The 15,989-nt window shown below is 38.2% G+C and overlaps 1 protein-coding gene across 12 annotated transcripts in view; it reads right to left on the bottom strand.

Annotated features, from left to right (window-relative positions):
- Atxn7 (ataxin 7) overlaps positions 1 to 15,989 on the bottom strand; it is a 124,509-nt gene that overhangs the window by 55,876 nt on the left and 52,644 nt on the right. For 11 of the 12 annotated variants that reach the window (XM_074044132.1, XM_074044120.1, XM_074044121.1 and 8 more), the window contains exon 4: positions 3 to 107. The exons of the other annotated variant lie outside the window; for it this stretch is intronic. In XM_074044132.1, the coding sequence (XP_073900233.1) occupies positions 3 to 107 (105 nt within the window). The remainder of the gene's footprint in view (positions 1 to 2; positions 108 to 15,989) is intronic. 12 annotated transcript variants of the gene reach the window in all.

The following is a 15,989-nucleotide window of genomic DNA, read 5'->3' as shown; positions in this document are numbered from 1 at the left end:
ACCATAGTGTGACTGAAATGCCTGCGGTTTGACAACCTGATTACAGTCATTACACACCACCAAGTAGAAATCATCATGGGCTGGGCAGAGACCAAATATCGGCATGTCTGCAACAACAACACAGAGCATCAGTCACTCATCCAGTTATAAGATGAAATCATTGAAGGAATAATACTTTCTAAACAAATTGCCTTATTATAAATGCACAAGGACAAATTATCACACTAGTTTAAAAGTAACAGATGTGGCATATATGATTAAGAGAGAAATCAAATCAGGCTAAAAGAAAGATTTTACAAAGGGTCAAAATAAAATACACTGCATTATGAGGTATTAATAGACAAATGTATCAGAATGCAAGCACTGAATACATTCACATGAAAGCTTTAGATGAACTCTACACCAAGAGTCAGGGGTAACAATCTGTAACCATACACATTAGTATTTCACACAACTGTACCATCTAATGGTTTAATTTGTTTGACTACGCATTCTAATTCAGTCATCTGGTCTGTGAGTCCTATAAACCCATTAAGAAAGGGAGCAGAGAGATGACTAAAGAGTAAAACTGCTGGTTTCTGCAGTATATAATGGAAAGAATTATTTTTTAAATTTTAACTTTTATTTTGGTTGTACTGGGGTTTGGACTCAGGACTTCACACTTGCTAGGCAGGCATCTACCACTTTAGCCAGGCCTCCAGCCCTTTTTTCCTCTGGTTATTTCTGATATAGGGCCTTGCTTTTTACCCAGGCCAGCTTCCTCATGTAGCTTGGATGACAGGGTACTAAGACAGGGTCTTGGGAACTTTTTTGTCTGGGCTGTGCTGGAACCATGAGCCTTCTAATCTCAGCCTCACAAATAACGAGGATTATAGGCATGAGCTACCAATGCCTGGTTGAAAGAAAATTATTTTTATATATTTTTTCAGGTCACAATAACCTCTAATTCTTCTGCTTACTGTTGCTACTAGATACAATAACTTCAGTACAAACACAGTATTTCATATATTAACTGCAGTTTGGTCTCTAGAATAAGGGAAGAGACAAGATTTTTTTGTTTATTTTTATAGAAAGTCAACTAAAATGCAAAAGTGAAGCTAAACTGTCTACATATACATGAAAATTCAAAGTAACTTCATTCCTTGTAAATATGGTTAACCAAAAAGGAAAATAACCTAGGAAACAGAGCTACAGGTTTAGCTCCAAAATCTAAATTCTTTAACTATTTCAAAAATGTGATTTTTCAAACAAGCATTTTATACAAATGCACTATTTAGAGTATCCGCAATGAATGGATAGGTAGTGCATTTCAATCCAGCAAATGTTTTAATAGACCAAATGCTATTTTTAAAGAAGGAAAAAGTGGCTCAACTGGTAATGTGCTTGCCTCACATGCACTGGGTTAGATCTCCAGTACCGCTGAATGAATAAGTGAATGAATGAGGAAAAAAGACCCAACAACTGATTAGCATTTTCTTTCTTTCTATAAACATTTAATTTCCCTTTCTCCAGCATGTGTGTTCTTGGTGCTTTTAATGGGAGAAGAAAATGCCCTGAGACACTGTCAAGTGATGATAATCTCTAAAACATCAAATTCCGGATCTAATATTTACACACAGCTATAGCCCAGATTTTCTTGAATTGCACAGATAGCTAGCTAGCAATCTCAAATATGCCAGGGTCCTACATGATTCTGGGATGCAGCTGCAGCCTTGAGTAGTTTCTATGTGCTATTATCTCATTTTATCCTCACAACTACGGACACAGATAACTATCATATCACCATCTTACAGAAGAAACTGACCCCCAGAGAGGTGAAGAACTTTGTCTAAGGTCAATAGCTGGGATTGGATTCTGATGCCTAATGATGGCTTGGATTTGGTACCCCATGAAGACCAAAGGAATGATTTCCGAACATTTCATCTGGATTCCAATTCCAGTAAATTGGAATGGCAGGGCTAAACACCTTTGATTGCATAAACTGAGAAGATAATGTAACAACTGCCAGTAGACTGCTGATTTCTGTGACTAAGCTTAATTCTTTAATGAAAAGTAAGAATCAAACAATGGGCTATTTCCCTTGAAGGCGTGGCCACGCTGAGTTAAATACAGTTCACGTAGGAGGGGAAAGGTTATAACCCATGCACTGACTGACAAATATAATAAGCCACTTTCCATGTCTGTGTCTTAATATTATAGTTCCTTCTCAAAAATAAAATTACACAGTAGTTTAGCCTAAGTTCCATTATATCCCTGTACTAAATTCCTCTGATATGACTATCAATTAGGAAAATTCAAATTACATAAGTGGCATAACTTTCATAATTCACAGTTGAAAAGTATGAAATGTCTATAAATACCAAATCAACAGTTCCATTAATGAAATCAAGCCAATTAATTTTATTAATAAAATAGGAGTTAAACAGCCTTAAATCAATGGTCTCAATTTAGTTTTAGCCTCTGTGATGTGATAGTTTGTATAGTTGCGTACAGAAGTAAATGACAAGAAGTTCTGTTTAAAATATATCCTTTGTCAGATGCTAGATATTCTGGGAGCTGGCTTCCTACCCCTTTAAAAACACAGCAATGGTTTTAAAGTGGTGGGGGTACAGATCAGTGGTAGAACATTTGCCTGTCATGTGTGAGGCCCTGGGTTCTATTCCCAGCACACTAACAAGAACCTCCCCCCTCCAAATTGTACATATCCTTTCAAGTAATAGAGATTCAAGTTTGCTACAATTATGTATTATGTTTACATAGAAAACAGTTCTTTTTTTGTCCTCCTTCCTTTCATCCTTCTGTGAAACTTATGACTAGTAAAACAAAGAAGGCAGGGGTTACTCTGTAAGGGACCAGGAATCTATACTTCTGTAAAAAGTTCAATTTCCTCAATAACTTAAGATCATTTGCAGTTGATAATGACAGCAAGGATAAAAATCACAATGACAGTTCACATTTGTTATATTACTACGTGCCAGATCCTGTGGTAAGCATTTTTCATATGGCTTATGCCATTTCTTTTTGTTTCACAACTCCTCCTCCCCCTTCTATTATTATTATTATTATTATTATTATTAATTATTTTGCAGTTCTGGGGTTTGAACTTAGTGCCTCATGCTTGCTAGGCAGGCACTCTACCACTTGAGCCACTCCACCAGCCTTGTTTTGCATTGGATATTTTTAAGATAGGGTCTCACAAACTATTTGCCTGGGCTGACTTCGAACCATGATCCTCCTGATCTTTGCCTCCTGAGTAGCTAGGACTAAAGGCATGAGCCATTGGCACCTGGTTAGATTATTATTATGTTTAACACATTAACTGCACAAATTAATGGGATTCACTGTGATATTTCCATATCCACCTGCATCATGCATTGATCATGTCCATCTGCCCTTTTACCCTCAGCCTTCCCCAACCCCTATCTCAATATTTCTAAAAATAACTCTATAATACAATATTCATTTTAATTGTCTTTCAAGAAAGCAGCACAACAAAACTCAGGTTTGCAGGATCTGTAAGCTCAGTTCTTAATCTTTAATTAGCACACTGCATCTTTCTAAAAAGATGTACACATGTGCAATCCACAGACACCGTGGAAAGAAACATAGCATTCTTAAACTCTATTCATGCTGCCCTATGAAACAGAGGTGCTGTCATAAAAATCTAAAGCAACTTTAATTCTGGCTTTCTAAATTCTTTACTTTCAGATATCCATATTTGGATGTAGGCCAGAGGACACAAAATAATTTAAATAAAATGTCTTCAGAAAAAAAAAAAGGAGTTCTATATTCTTTTTCTATACTGGGACATTCCAAAGGCCTTAGCAACAGGAACAGAGTATGGAACATTGTGGCAACAGAAAGAAATGAAATAATCTGTGTGACAGGCACTATATAGGTTTCTGAATATTTTTAAGACATAAATTTGCAACCAACCCACCCAAAAATTAAAATATGGCTCTTGTTCAAATCCAGAGAGAAGTGTGACTTATAATAGAATAAAACACTGAGTTACAATTGAATTTAAAAGTTTACAAAATGCACTTTTAATATATAACTGAAACTACCAGTTATGTACTTGAGTTCATGGATTCAGAATTAATTTGAAATGGATATTATTGTTGTTTAAGCCCTAAATTTTTCTCAGGATTTGGGTCACCCCTATCGCCTCACAAGTAAGAGAGTGGGCCAGTACCTACATGTAGGGCATCACATATTTTGGGAACCCCAGGCCAGCATACTGGGAAGGACACACTGGTGTCCTATGCAAAAAGAAGGCTTTCTGGTAGAAACTGAACCTCCAGCAGTTGTGAATATATTTAGTAAACTTTGATGCTGCTACATCCATTTTGAAGACTGTGCTCAACAACAATGGAACCTGAATGTTATAGCAAAGCATTTAACCTCTGCAGTATCCCAAGTGTCTCCCTTCTCTCATGTATCCCCACCTTCTACATAACAATGACTAAGTTTCTCTCTTCAGCCCAGACTACTCTCAAGCTCTGTCTAGATTCACATCCACTTGCCTACTAGACACTGCCATCTTCATGCCTTACATACATCACAGGCGCAACAAACACATCCAAGAGAACTTCACTGTTGACTCTGACCTGCTCCTTGTTCCCAACAACCTTTCACTATTTTGGTAAATCATTCTATTCATTCCTCAATGGCTGAAGCTAAAAACCTACATGTCACTCAACTCCTCTGTCCCTCATCACATCCATGTGACCTGCAGGTCCATCAGCTCCATTCTAAAAACATCTGTCTACTCTCTCACTGCCATAGCCACCATTGCAGGGTCTGCCACCAGCACTCTTCCACTGGATTGTGGACAAAGTCTCCTGATCAGCACGGGAGTTTTGACCTGCTCCGTTTCCGACCTGGGCCGGTTCACCCCTCCTTAGGCAACCTGGTGGTCCCCCGCTCCCGGGAGGTCACCATATTGATGCCGAACTTAGTGCAGACACCCGATCGGCATAGCGCACTGCAGCCCAGAACTCCTGGACTCAAGCGATCCTCCTGCCTCAGCCTCCCGAGTAGCTAGGACTACAGGCGCGCGCCACCGCGCCCGGCTGGACAAAGTCTCCTAATTGATCTTCCATTGCCTCCACTACACTAGCAGAGCAATTCTTTAAAAACTCTCTACAAGACCACGCAACTTAAATTTAAAAATTCTGTGGCGGCTTCCACAGTAGCATTTATGAATAAAATCTCAGCCCTTATGAGAGCTCCCAGGATATGCTTCTACCTGTCTCTCCCTCTGTTCCTACTCCTCTCTCTCCTTGGTTCACTCTGCTTCAGGCACGCTGACCTCTTTACTCCCCCAAAGACCCAGACAGCTCATTCCCGGAAGGGCTCTGTTCTTGCTCTCCATGAGGTGCCTGGTGTATTCTTAAACATCAGGTCTCAGCTCAGCTATCGCCTCTTCAAAGGGCCACTTCCTACCTCTCCCCTATTAAGCCACTCTCTGTGACTGGTATTTTAAGCAGAGTGGCTAAGAGTGTGAGCCACTGTCACTCCAAATCCTGGTTCCATCTCTCAAGATCTCTTTGAACTTCAGTTTCTTCATCTATCAAGCAGTGATGGTCACAGTACTTTCTTCACTGAATATTCTATAGGGTGGAAAAATTCAGGTAGTGAACACAAGCAGAGTCTCAAAAGGGTACAAAGTTTTTCCTCTTTGAGCATCCACCCTCTGCTGCCAGATCCACTGACCTGTAAAGCACCACTGCCATTCCTTTACTTGGATATGTTGGCTTCCAAGTGAGGTTGCACCTGTGACCTACCTCCCTGAAAGCAAGGCTGCATTCAAGTTGGAGAATTAATTCACTCCTGTCTCGAGGCAGTATTTTCAGAACCTGCCTTATCTACCCACAGTCCCACCTCTGGGCCAAAGCAGTTCCTTCTTTTTTTTTCTGGAATGCCTGTCACTCACAAGAATTAGTCCCAATGCCCTCTCTGCTGGGTGTGTACTTACACCATTTAAACCTCCATTACAACCATTCATGTATCAATTCATAATTTATGAATAAAATTTATAAGTGAGAACTTCTGTGGTCCTATTTGACAGAGACCAGCACAGACCCTGAGAAGTACCACCCCCCAATTTGTAACCATCCATTTAGCTGTGTGAGCCTTACTGTGCTCCCAGGAGACTATGTTCCACATCTATCTTGTTCTCTGCTTAGTGTTACCTATTAACCTCATAGAAAGCAGCTATGATTATTTGATGGATAATAATAAAAACATTAGGTTAAGTCTCTGTGGTGACTTTATAAGTCAGAAGATTATAACTACGCCTTTATGTCACTTAATGACACATAGTCATCTGCTGGAATTGGTATGCTATTCAGTTAGACAAGAGCTCAAGTTCAACAGTCCCCCTTGAACACATGGTCCCATTCCTGGAGGCAGTTTAAGTTAAAGTTTCCATGTGTTAGGGGTATGATTTTCAAATATATGTATTGTGAAATTGTCTTTGCTAGTGTATCTAATGTAGTAGGTAAGGACAGTTTTGTTGTCAAGACTACTCAGACACAAATCTTCAGTGCCTATTCCTCCTCTTACCGACTGTGCACGCTGAAATCCAGATACTTGGGAAACTGAAGCTTGAAGCCACGCTGGGCAACAAAGAAAGACCTCATCTCAAAAAATAGACGAACAAATAACTTCCCTGCATCTCTTATAGCATATAAAATGAGTTCAAATAACCTACACTTTATAGTACTATTGTAGGGATTAAATAACTTAATCCATGGAGAGTACTCAGACTGAGCATGAAGAAAACATTCAACTTTTAGCTAAAGAAATAAAGAAACAAAAACCCAAATCACAAACATCACAAATGTTTGTCTCAGGAGCCCCAGCACGCTCATTAACTAGCCTTACACGATACTGATATATATATATATATATATATATATATATATATACCAAATAGCAACTGACTACTTTATGATGTAAGCTGAACTCCCAAGTGGTCTACTGACCACACATTCCTGTCCTGTAAGTCATGCAGGTAAAGCAAGCTAAGGCTTCAGCTGCAGGGTCCAGTGGCTCTACTTTGCAAGCCAGAGAGTATCCCAAGACGTTGCAAGGTAGACACCCACTACTGAAGACAACTCTTGCATGAATGTGGATCAACTTAGGTTGGAGGATAGTCCTTGAAGGCTGAAATTCCAAGAGAAATGGGAAAAGTCAGTACAACAATGATGTGGGAAACCAGACTGGAGGCATGATCTGCAGGAGCTACAAAGCAGTCAGGGGTCTGCAGATGTGGAGGTGAGGCAGTAGAAGGAATCCAAACAGGTCTCTGCAGTTTCCTCCTTCCTCACCACAACCACTATAAATACATGGAGGACTGGCATGCAGAATGGAAGAACTTAGTTTGCTAGAACAACAGAGCAGAGGTTAAAGACACAGCCTCTATACCCAGGCTGACTGTGTTAAAATCTCAGCCCTACATTTACTGGTCTGTAACTCAATCTTCTCATCTATAAATGGGTAATGTCATATATTCTATCCTCACAGTCACAGGGAAGGCTAATAGAATAAAATGTTTAGCACAGGGCCTACCACACAGCAAATACCCGAGAAATATGAACAATTTTTTTTATCATCTTCCCATCGGTACCCTTTGGTCTTTAAGCTAAAAGTGGCTATGATTCCCTGGGCCCACTCAACTCTCCAATACCCAGACTCTTCATCTCTTTAGTAACCACAGTATGAGTTTTTAAAATCATAAATGTTACTTTGTCCAATTAAAACCCCACCTCCCAGTGGCTTTCCAATATGGTCTGAATGAAATCCAGTGCTTAAAAGGTCCTACCTGTAATTTCTGCAACTTAATACACAGTGTTCTCTTCTTCACTCTGGTATTTTGATCTCCTTGACAATTACACCAACACCACCTCAGAGCCTTTGCTAATTCTGTTCCCTCTCTGTGGAATGCTTCATCTGGCTGGCTCCAGGTCTCAGCTTGTATTTCATTGGAAAAACCTTCCCTGACTACCCAAACTAGGGCAGGTCCTTATCTCTTCAGAAAATTCTCTCCTATCATTCATTAGTTATTTGTGTTTGGGCTAGCTCCTTCCTTCAAGGTAAGCTCCAGAACAATAGAGCACAGTACCTGGTACACAATAGGTTCTCAACAAAATAACTTCAGAAGAGCCTCTGAAATCAGACTGTTTTGAGTTCATATCCCAACTCTATCACTCACTAGGAGAGTGACATTGGGCAAGTTACTCTATCTAAATATCCTCATCTGTAAAATGCAGACGTTAACAGTAACTACCTTAATGGATAGCTGTAATGATCAAAGAAGTCAGTATACATAAACCCTTTTAACTGTGTCTAGCACAGAACATGTAAAAAGCAGATAATACTTATTATAATTATTTCTTTTACTGTAAGTGGGATATACTGGCCACTGCTTTCAATCTCTGCTGATCTGGAGCTACCACATCTTGTAACATCATATTAAGTACTTACTGGTGCTAGATTATCATGGCAAGTAGTCTATTTACATCATTCACTCATTCATCCATGCATTCCGCAAGTACATGAATGGCTACCACAGCTCAACACTGTCTAGGTACTGGATATTTCTAGTGAGCAAAAAATCACAACCAAAAGAAAAAAAAAACCACAGGGACATTAACATGTATTAAAAGCAATAAAAGTTTGCAATTACTGAGTACTCTCTGTATTCCAAATACAAGTATTAACTCATTTGAATTCTTGGGGATGATAACCCCACTTCAGGGAAAACATGAGCAAGGCAAAAGGGGGTTACCTGCTTTACATCACCAAGCCAGTAAGCGGAGCGCTGAGATTTGAAGGTAGGTTACTCCAAAGCAGGTGCTCTTCACCACTTTATACATGAGTCCCCATACTGCTCAATGCCTTCCAGGCGTATTTTCCACCCCCTTACCCTCTCCCAGAAGAAATCCCTGTCTTCTCTCTCTGCTTCATCACCCAAGTCGGCCAAGGCATTTCCACCTGACCACATCCTTCTGTGGATACCATCAGTGGTGGAAATATTTCTAAGTAACCCAAGGAACAAATAACTGAGATTTTACTACAGTCAGCACCAAATTAATTTCAATTTTATTTATTGCCCACTCTCAAGGTTTTTTGTTTTGACAAACAGCTGGCTGTGAACTCTTCAATGGATGCACCATCACACCCAGCTTAGAAAGTTTTCAAATGCTGTTAAATAGATGTTAGAATCTCAAGTAAGAAGGAATAAATTAGAATTTTATTTCCACCCTCCACAAGCACATCTCCCAAATTCATATCATGTACTCCAATAGTTAAGGGAACTGTATTTCCCTTTGATAACATGATATTAAATGATGGAACCAAGAAAAGGCAAAGAAACAAAACAAAAAAAGGTCAATAAGCAACCAGCTAAATGTGTGTGGTTTGAGGAACTGTGAATTAAAGCAATCAATAAATACTGGATTTTTCAAATATATGAGATATTTCAAGTGAAAAGCAACCAACAAAATCATAGGAGAGTTAAGATAACCAGAGCTAGATAAGAAAATAATCCTGTCTTATATTTATTAATCACTAAATACAAACAGCCAATCTCATAGTGAACCTGAATTCGTAAAAGTCGTAAGTGCTTTTGCTGTCACTGCTTATACTAAAACTGAGATGCAACACCTAGGACAGAACAGAAGAGGCAAATGTCCAATTCCTGGGGAACCTGGTTTGAGAAAGGAAAACAGGGATGGAACAGTAACCATCAGCAGTGTCCACGTGTCTTCTGAGTTCCTTATGAGTTTCCTCAAAATACTGCCAGCAAATTCTGATCTCAGTCAGAAACTAAGTCTTTCATAGCATGTGTCCTACATCTGGAAGTGTCTGCCCAAATCCTTATGGAATCTTCTTTGCATCACTTCAGCATAGAGTAGACATAGCCTGTAGAAGGGGGCTCTACGAGTCAAGTATCCTAGATTTAATCTCTAGGTATACAATTTCTACATTTGATAAGTCATGAAAACAATGATATCTACATTAGTTGATTGACTAAGATAACTCATGAAATACTTAGCTCTCTTTGTGTCTACATTCACAGGAAGTAGAATACAAATCAGAGCTCAATAAAGAATGGTGTTTATTGTTATCGTTACTATCATTGTGGTTACAGTTAAAATGTCTTGATTCAGTTAAGAATATCATTCTTGGGCTGGAGGTGTGGCTCAAGTGGTAGAGCACCTGCTTTGGAAGCACAAAGCCCTGAGTTCAAACCCCAGCCCCACCAAAAAGAAAAAAAAAAGTAATAGTATCATTCCCTCTTTTGTTTAAAAGACAGCCAATATTGCAACACCACATCTGTCAGGTATTTTGTATGGGAGGTGCAGAAAACCCAAGCCTATCATACAATTAAGAACCACACTAATTATGGAATGGAATTGGCCACTGACCTATCATTTTATTTTTAAATGGTTAACCTTCTGTAGGCCATAACACATCTAAAAGAACTAAAACTATATCATATATAATTTCTGATCACAATAGAATCAATCTACAACTCAGTAACAGAAGGATAACAGGAAAATCTATGAACACCTGAAAAGTAAACAACACACTTCAAATAACCCATTAGTCCAAGAGGAGTCACAAGAGAAATAAAGAAATACACTGAAACTGAATGAAATAAAAATGTGACACATAAAAAAATTGTAGGCTATAGCAAAAGTAGTGCTGAGAGGAAAATGTGTAGCACTAAATGCTTGTATTATAAAAAGAGGGAAAGTTTCAAATTAATAACCTAATCTCACACCCTAAAACCAAATTCTATCTAAAGTAAGCAGAAAGAAACAAATAATCTAAATGCAGAAACAAAAAGCTAGTTCTTCAAAATGATCAATAAAATTGACAAGCCTCATCCAAGGCTGAATGTAGTCTAAAGATAAAGGAAAGCCAGGCAATATTTGAAAGCCAAATAGGGTAATTCATCATATTAACAGGCTAAATAAGAAAAACTACATGATAATATTAATTGATGCAGAAAAGTATCTGAAAAAATTCAAAACATTCATGGCCAAAAAAACCCACATGGGGGAAAAAAAACCTAACAACCAAGTAATTGAAAATAAGAGGGAATTTCCTCAATTTGATAGAGGGTATTTACAAAAAAAAAGTCTACAGCTAGCATCACAGTCAGTGGAGAATGAATGCTTTTCTTTTAACATCAGGAACAATGGGAAGATATCTAATCTCACTGCTGTTATTCAATAACAGTACTAGAAGCCCTAGTCAGAGAAATCAAGTAAGAAAAGGAAAAACGAATACAGAGTGGAAAGAAAGAAATGAACATGTCCCTTTTTGCAGACAACATGATGCTCCATGTAAAAAATTCCCAAGGAATCTGTAAAAACAACCTCCCGGAACTTGAAAGAGTTTAGCAATGTATCATACAAAAATCAATTGTCAAGGTCAGGCATTGTGGTACACACCTGTCATCCCAGCACTTGTGATGATGAGGCAGAAGGCTCACTGAAACTCAGGCTAGCCTCAAACTCTTGGGCTAAGCTGAATATGTGGGTAACATAGTGAGATACCATGGAGGCAGGAAAGAATCAATGGTCTTTCTATATACCAACAATGAACACATGCCAATAGAAACTGACTAACCTTCACTTGGCAGGCATAGTATGCTAAGCATGTTTTTTGTTTTTACTACAGCTGAGTATTATTTAGCAGCCACAGTCTGTGACGAGTGTAGTAGCGATCTGTATCTTTCATAACTACTTTAAGGGTTAATGTTTTAAGATGTTAGCTTCTACTGCAAAAGCTTTTAAAATTCATACAGAACCATGCCCCAGAAGGCTCAGGACTATAGATAATGAAATGCATAGTAAGAGCCCTGAGTTTGGTCCAGATTCCTCCAATCAGAAGGAAAATACCCTAGTTTTTCTATCTTAATGGACATGATAAAAACTAATGTATACTCAGTTTTACATTCATCTTCAAAATAAACCAAAAGCCCCTCTATCACTGGAACCTGGTCAGAACTACACAGTAATACAAAGTCCCAGCCCAGACCTACCAAATTAGAACTTGCATTTTAATGTGACTCCCTGGTAATTCACACACATACCTGAAAGGCTTGAAAAACAGAGCACTGGGCTAGAAATGTAGCTCAGTGGTAGAGCACTTGCCTAGCATATACAAGGACCTGGGTTCACTGGAAAAAACATACAGCATTATACAATCTGGACTAAAACTTGAAGATGGTGAGTATTAGAGAAATTATTCGTATCACATCAATCCAGACTTTCCCCAATCTATCCATTTATCGAGTGTTTGTTGAGCATTTACCATGTGCCATGGTAAAACAGTTTTACATTTCTGGGATAAATCCCACTGGGTTATAGTCGATACTCCTTTGCATATATTGACAGATTTGGGTTGCTAATATTCTGCTGAAGATTTTTGTGTTGGTATTCAGAAGGGATACTGGTCTGTAGTTTGCAGTTCTTGTGATGTCTCCCTGGCTTTGATATCAAGATAAGTGGCCTACAGAATCAGTTCAAATTGTTCTCTCCTCTTGTACTTCTCAGAAAAGTTTGTGTAGGACCAGTGCCAATTCTTTACACATTTTTAAGGATTCACCAGTGAAGCCATCAAGACCTGGGTTTTAACTGATGTCACTAATTCAAATAACATGCTTTATCTAGTTCTACTAGATCTTTTAATTCCTTTTCAGTGAATTTTAGTGGTTTGGTAGTGCCTCTCTAGGAGCTTAGCCTTTTTATCTATCTCTTCCAATGTGCTGGTAGACAACAACGTGTTGTCCCCACTTAGCTAGGATGATGCCTCCAATCCCAGCACACACACCACCATGCCTAGCTTTTATTGGTTCAGATGGGGTGTTAAGACCTTTTTGCTAGGACAAGCTTCGGACCAAGATCCACCTAATCACTGCCTCCCAAGTAGCTAGGATTACAGGCTTGAACCACTGCATCTGGACTTTTCTAATTTCTTAAGGTAAAATGCTGTATTATGATTTGAGAACGTTCTTATTTTTTAATACAGCTCTATATAGCTATAAATTTTCCTTTAAGCAACCAATGCCTTAGCTGTATTCTGATTTTGGTATGTTGTGTTTAATTTTCACTAGGCTGAACATATTTTCTAATTTCTTATGATTCTTCTTCTGACCCACCACTTACTTAAGACTATGTTGCTTACTTCCACATACCTATATATTTCCCAGGATTCCTTCTGCTATTAATTTCTAATATTGTTAGATTGTGATGAGAGAATATGCTTTGTGCTCATGATTTCAGTCCTTGTATACTTACTGGCGCTTTTCTTATTACGCCAACCATATGAACTTGGAGAATGTTTTACGTGCACCTGAGAATGTGCAAAGTGCTGTTGTAGGCTAAGAATAGTTGGTTTACAATGCTACTCATGTCCTCTACATTCTTGCTCTTCTGCCTAATTTTATCTTGTCTTAAAAGCAGGAGATTAAGTCTTCAACTATGATTGCTGAATTGCCTATTTCTCATTTTTTGCTTCATGTATTTCAGGACTTGATGGTAAGATGCATGTGTCTTTAAAGTTGCTATTTCTTCCTGATGGACTGATCCATTCATGATTAGAAGATGTCCTCCTTTGACTCTAATAACAAATTTTAATGAACAGCCTATTTTGTCCAACATTAGTACAGCTTTTCCAGCTCTCTTTTGAGAGTCATGGTGTATTTTTTCTATCTTTTAACTTTCAATGTATTTGTTTTTGAATCTAAAGTATGTCTCTTACAGATAGCACATTGTTGTATCATGGTTTTTAAAAACCTATTCTCTAATTTCTGCTTTTGTTTTTAGTTATTAGTTCATTCACCTTTAATGTAATTACTAGTAAGTTATGATTTACACCAGCCACTTTTGCTATTTATTTTCTATATGTACCTCTTGGTTCCTCTCTTCTGTTAAATTGGTATTTCCTGGCATATCATTTCAATTTTCTTTTTTTTTTTTTGCTTCTACTTATTTTTAAAAGTTATTTTCTTAGTGGCTGTCCTGTTAATTATAATTAATACCTTAACTTCAAATAACCTACTTTGAAGTAAAACCAGCTTAATTTATGTAAGACTTGAAACTATGAAACTACTAGAAGAAAACTTCAAGATATCAGTGTAGGTGATTTTTTTTTTTTTATAAAAGACCCCCCAAAAGCAACACCAACAAAAATAAAAACAGACAAGTAGGGTTTCTGCAAAATAAAATAACAGTGAAAAGACAACCAACAAAATGGAGGAAAACAGGGCCAGGAGTGGTGGATCACATCTGTAATCCCAGGTACTCAGGAAACGGAAACTGGGAGGACTACAATTCAAGGCCAGTCATACAAAAGGCTAGGGAGATCCTCATCTCAATAAAAAAACAGCTGGGCATGGTGGTGCATACCTGTAATCTCTGCTATGTGGAGGTTTGAAGAGGAGGATTGTGGTATAAGCAGGCCCTAGGCAAAAATGGCAGATCCCCTCTGACAAAATGTTAAGGAGACCCTCATCTTAATTTAAAAAAAAAAAAAAGCAGTTGAGCAAGGTGGTACATGTCTGTAATATCTGGTATGTGGAGGTGTGATGATGAGGACTGAGGTACAGGCAGGCTCTAAGCAAAAATGGGATACCCTGTCTGAAAAATAACTAAAGCAAAAAAGGCTTGGGACTTGGCTCAAGTGGTAGAGCTTGTGTTTAGCAAGTGCAAGGCTCTGAGTTCAAAACCCCAACACCAACAAAAAAGGAAGAGGAGCAAAAATATTTACAAATTATTCTCTGTAAAAGGGTTAATATCCACATACACAAGGAACTCAAAAAAACTCAACAGCAAAACAATACCAAAAACAAAAAACCTCCTACAAATTATTCAATGAAGAAATGGACAAATGGCCTCACATTTCTCAGAAGACAACAGACAAATGGGCAGCAAGCTTGTGAGTGGTTAATTAGCATTGCCTAATCATCAGGGAAATGCAAATCAAAACCACATTGACATGCCGACTCATCTCAGTGAGAATGGATACAAACCGAAAGTCAAAAGAAAAAAAAAAAAAAAGGCTGGTGAGGGTATAGAGAAAAGGGAACTGCTATATGCTGTTGGTAGGAATGTAAATTAGTACAGCCATTACAAAAAAATAGATCAGAGGTGTCTCAAAAACCTAAAAATATATGATCCAGCTATTTCATCATTATTGAGTATATACTGAAAGATAATGAAATCAGCGCATCAAAGAAATACCTGGATTCCCATGCTCACTGAAGCACTGTTCACAATAGCCAAGATATAGAATCAACCAGTATCCATCAGTGTATGAATAGATACAAAATGGAGTATTATTCATCCACGAAAAAGAATGAAATCCTGCCATTTGTTGCAACATGGATGGAGCTGGAGAATAATATATTAAGTGAAATAAGCCAAGCACAGGAAGACAAATACTACATATTATTACCCATACACGGAAGCTAAAAAAAAAGTTTATTTCACAGAATTAGTAGAGTAACCATCACCAGAGAGTAGGAAGATAAAGAGAAAATAAAGGAAGGTTGTAACAGGTTTAAAGAACAAAAAAAATCTCTGCAACTTTTTTTCTGAAGAATAAGCATTTTGACCCCCTAAAATAAAATAACAATTTCAATGGTATAGAAAACTTTGCTTTGACATAGTTCCATCTTGCACTCCTTGCCCTATTCCCCACCTCTGTAGGTAGACACACTTTGCTGTTTCTTTACTTATAATTTTTTGTTGAAAACTAGACAATTTAGTCTTCCAGCTTTTGCTGAGTGGCAGGCAGTTTTTGACTCTACCTTGGTCTTTACTTCCGGCTTACAGAGAGCCCTCCAGGTCAGCATGGTGACAGATAGGGCCTTCTGAGGTCTTTCCTAGGTATGTGCACAGTCCCACAGATATGTTATGGTTTTCTAGATTCCCAGAAACATGTTGGTGCTCTTTAGAGCC

This window comes from Castor canadensis, chromosome 10, assembly GCF_047511655.1.
Source record: "Castor canadensis chromosome 10, mCasCan1.hap1v2, whole genome shotgun sequence".
NCBI lineage: Eukaryota > Metazoa > Chordata > Mammalia > Rodentia > Castoridae > Castor > Castor canadensis.
The sequence above is the reverse complement of the archived record's forward strand: the minus strand, read 5'-3'. Positions and strand labels throughout refer to the sequence as shown.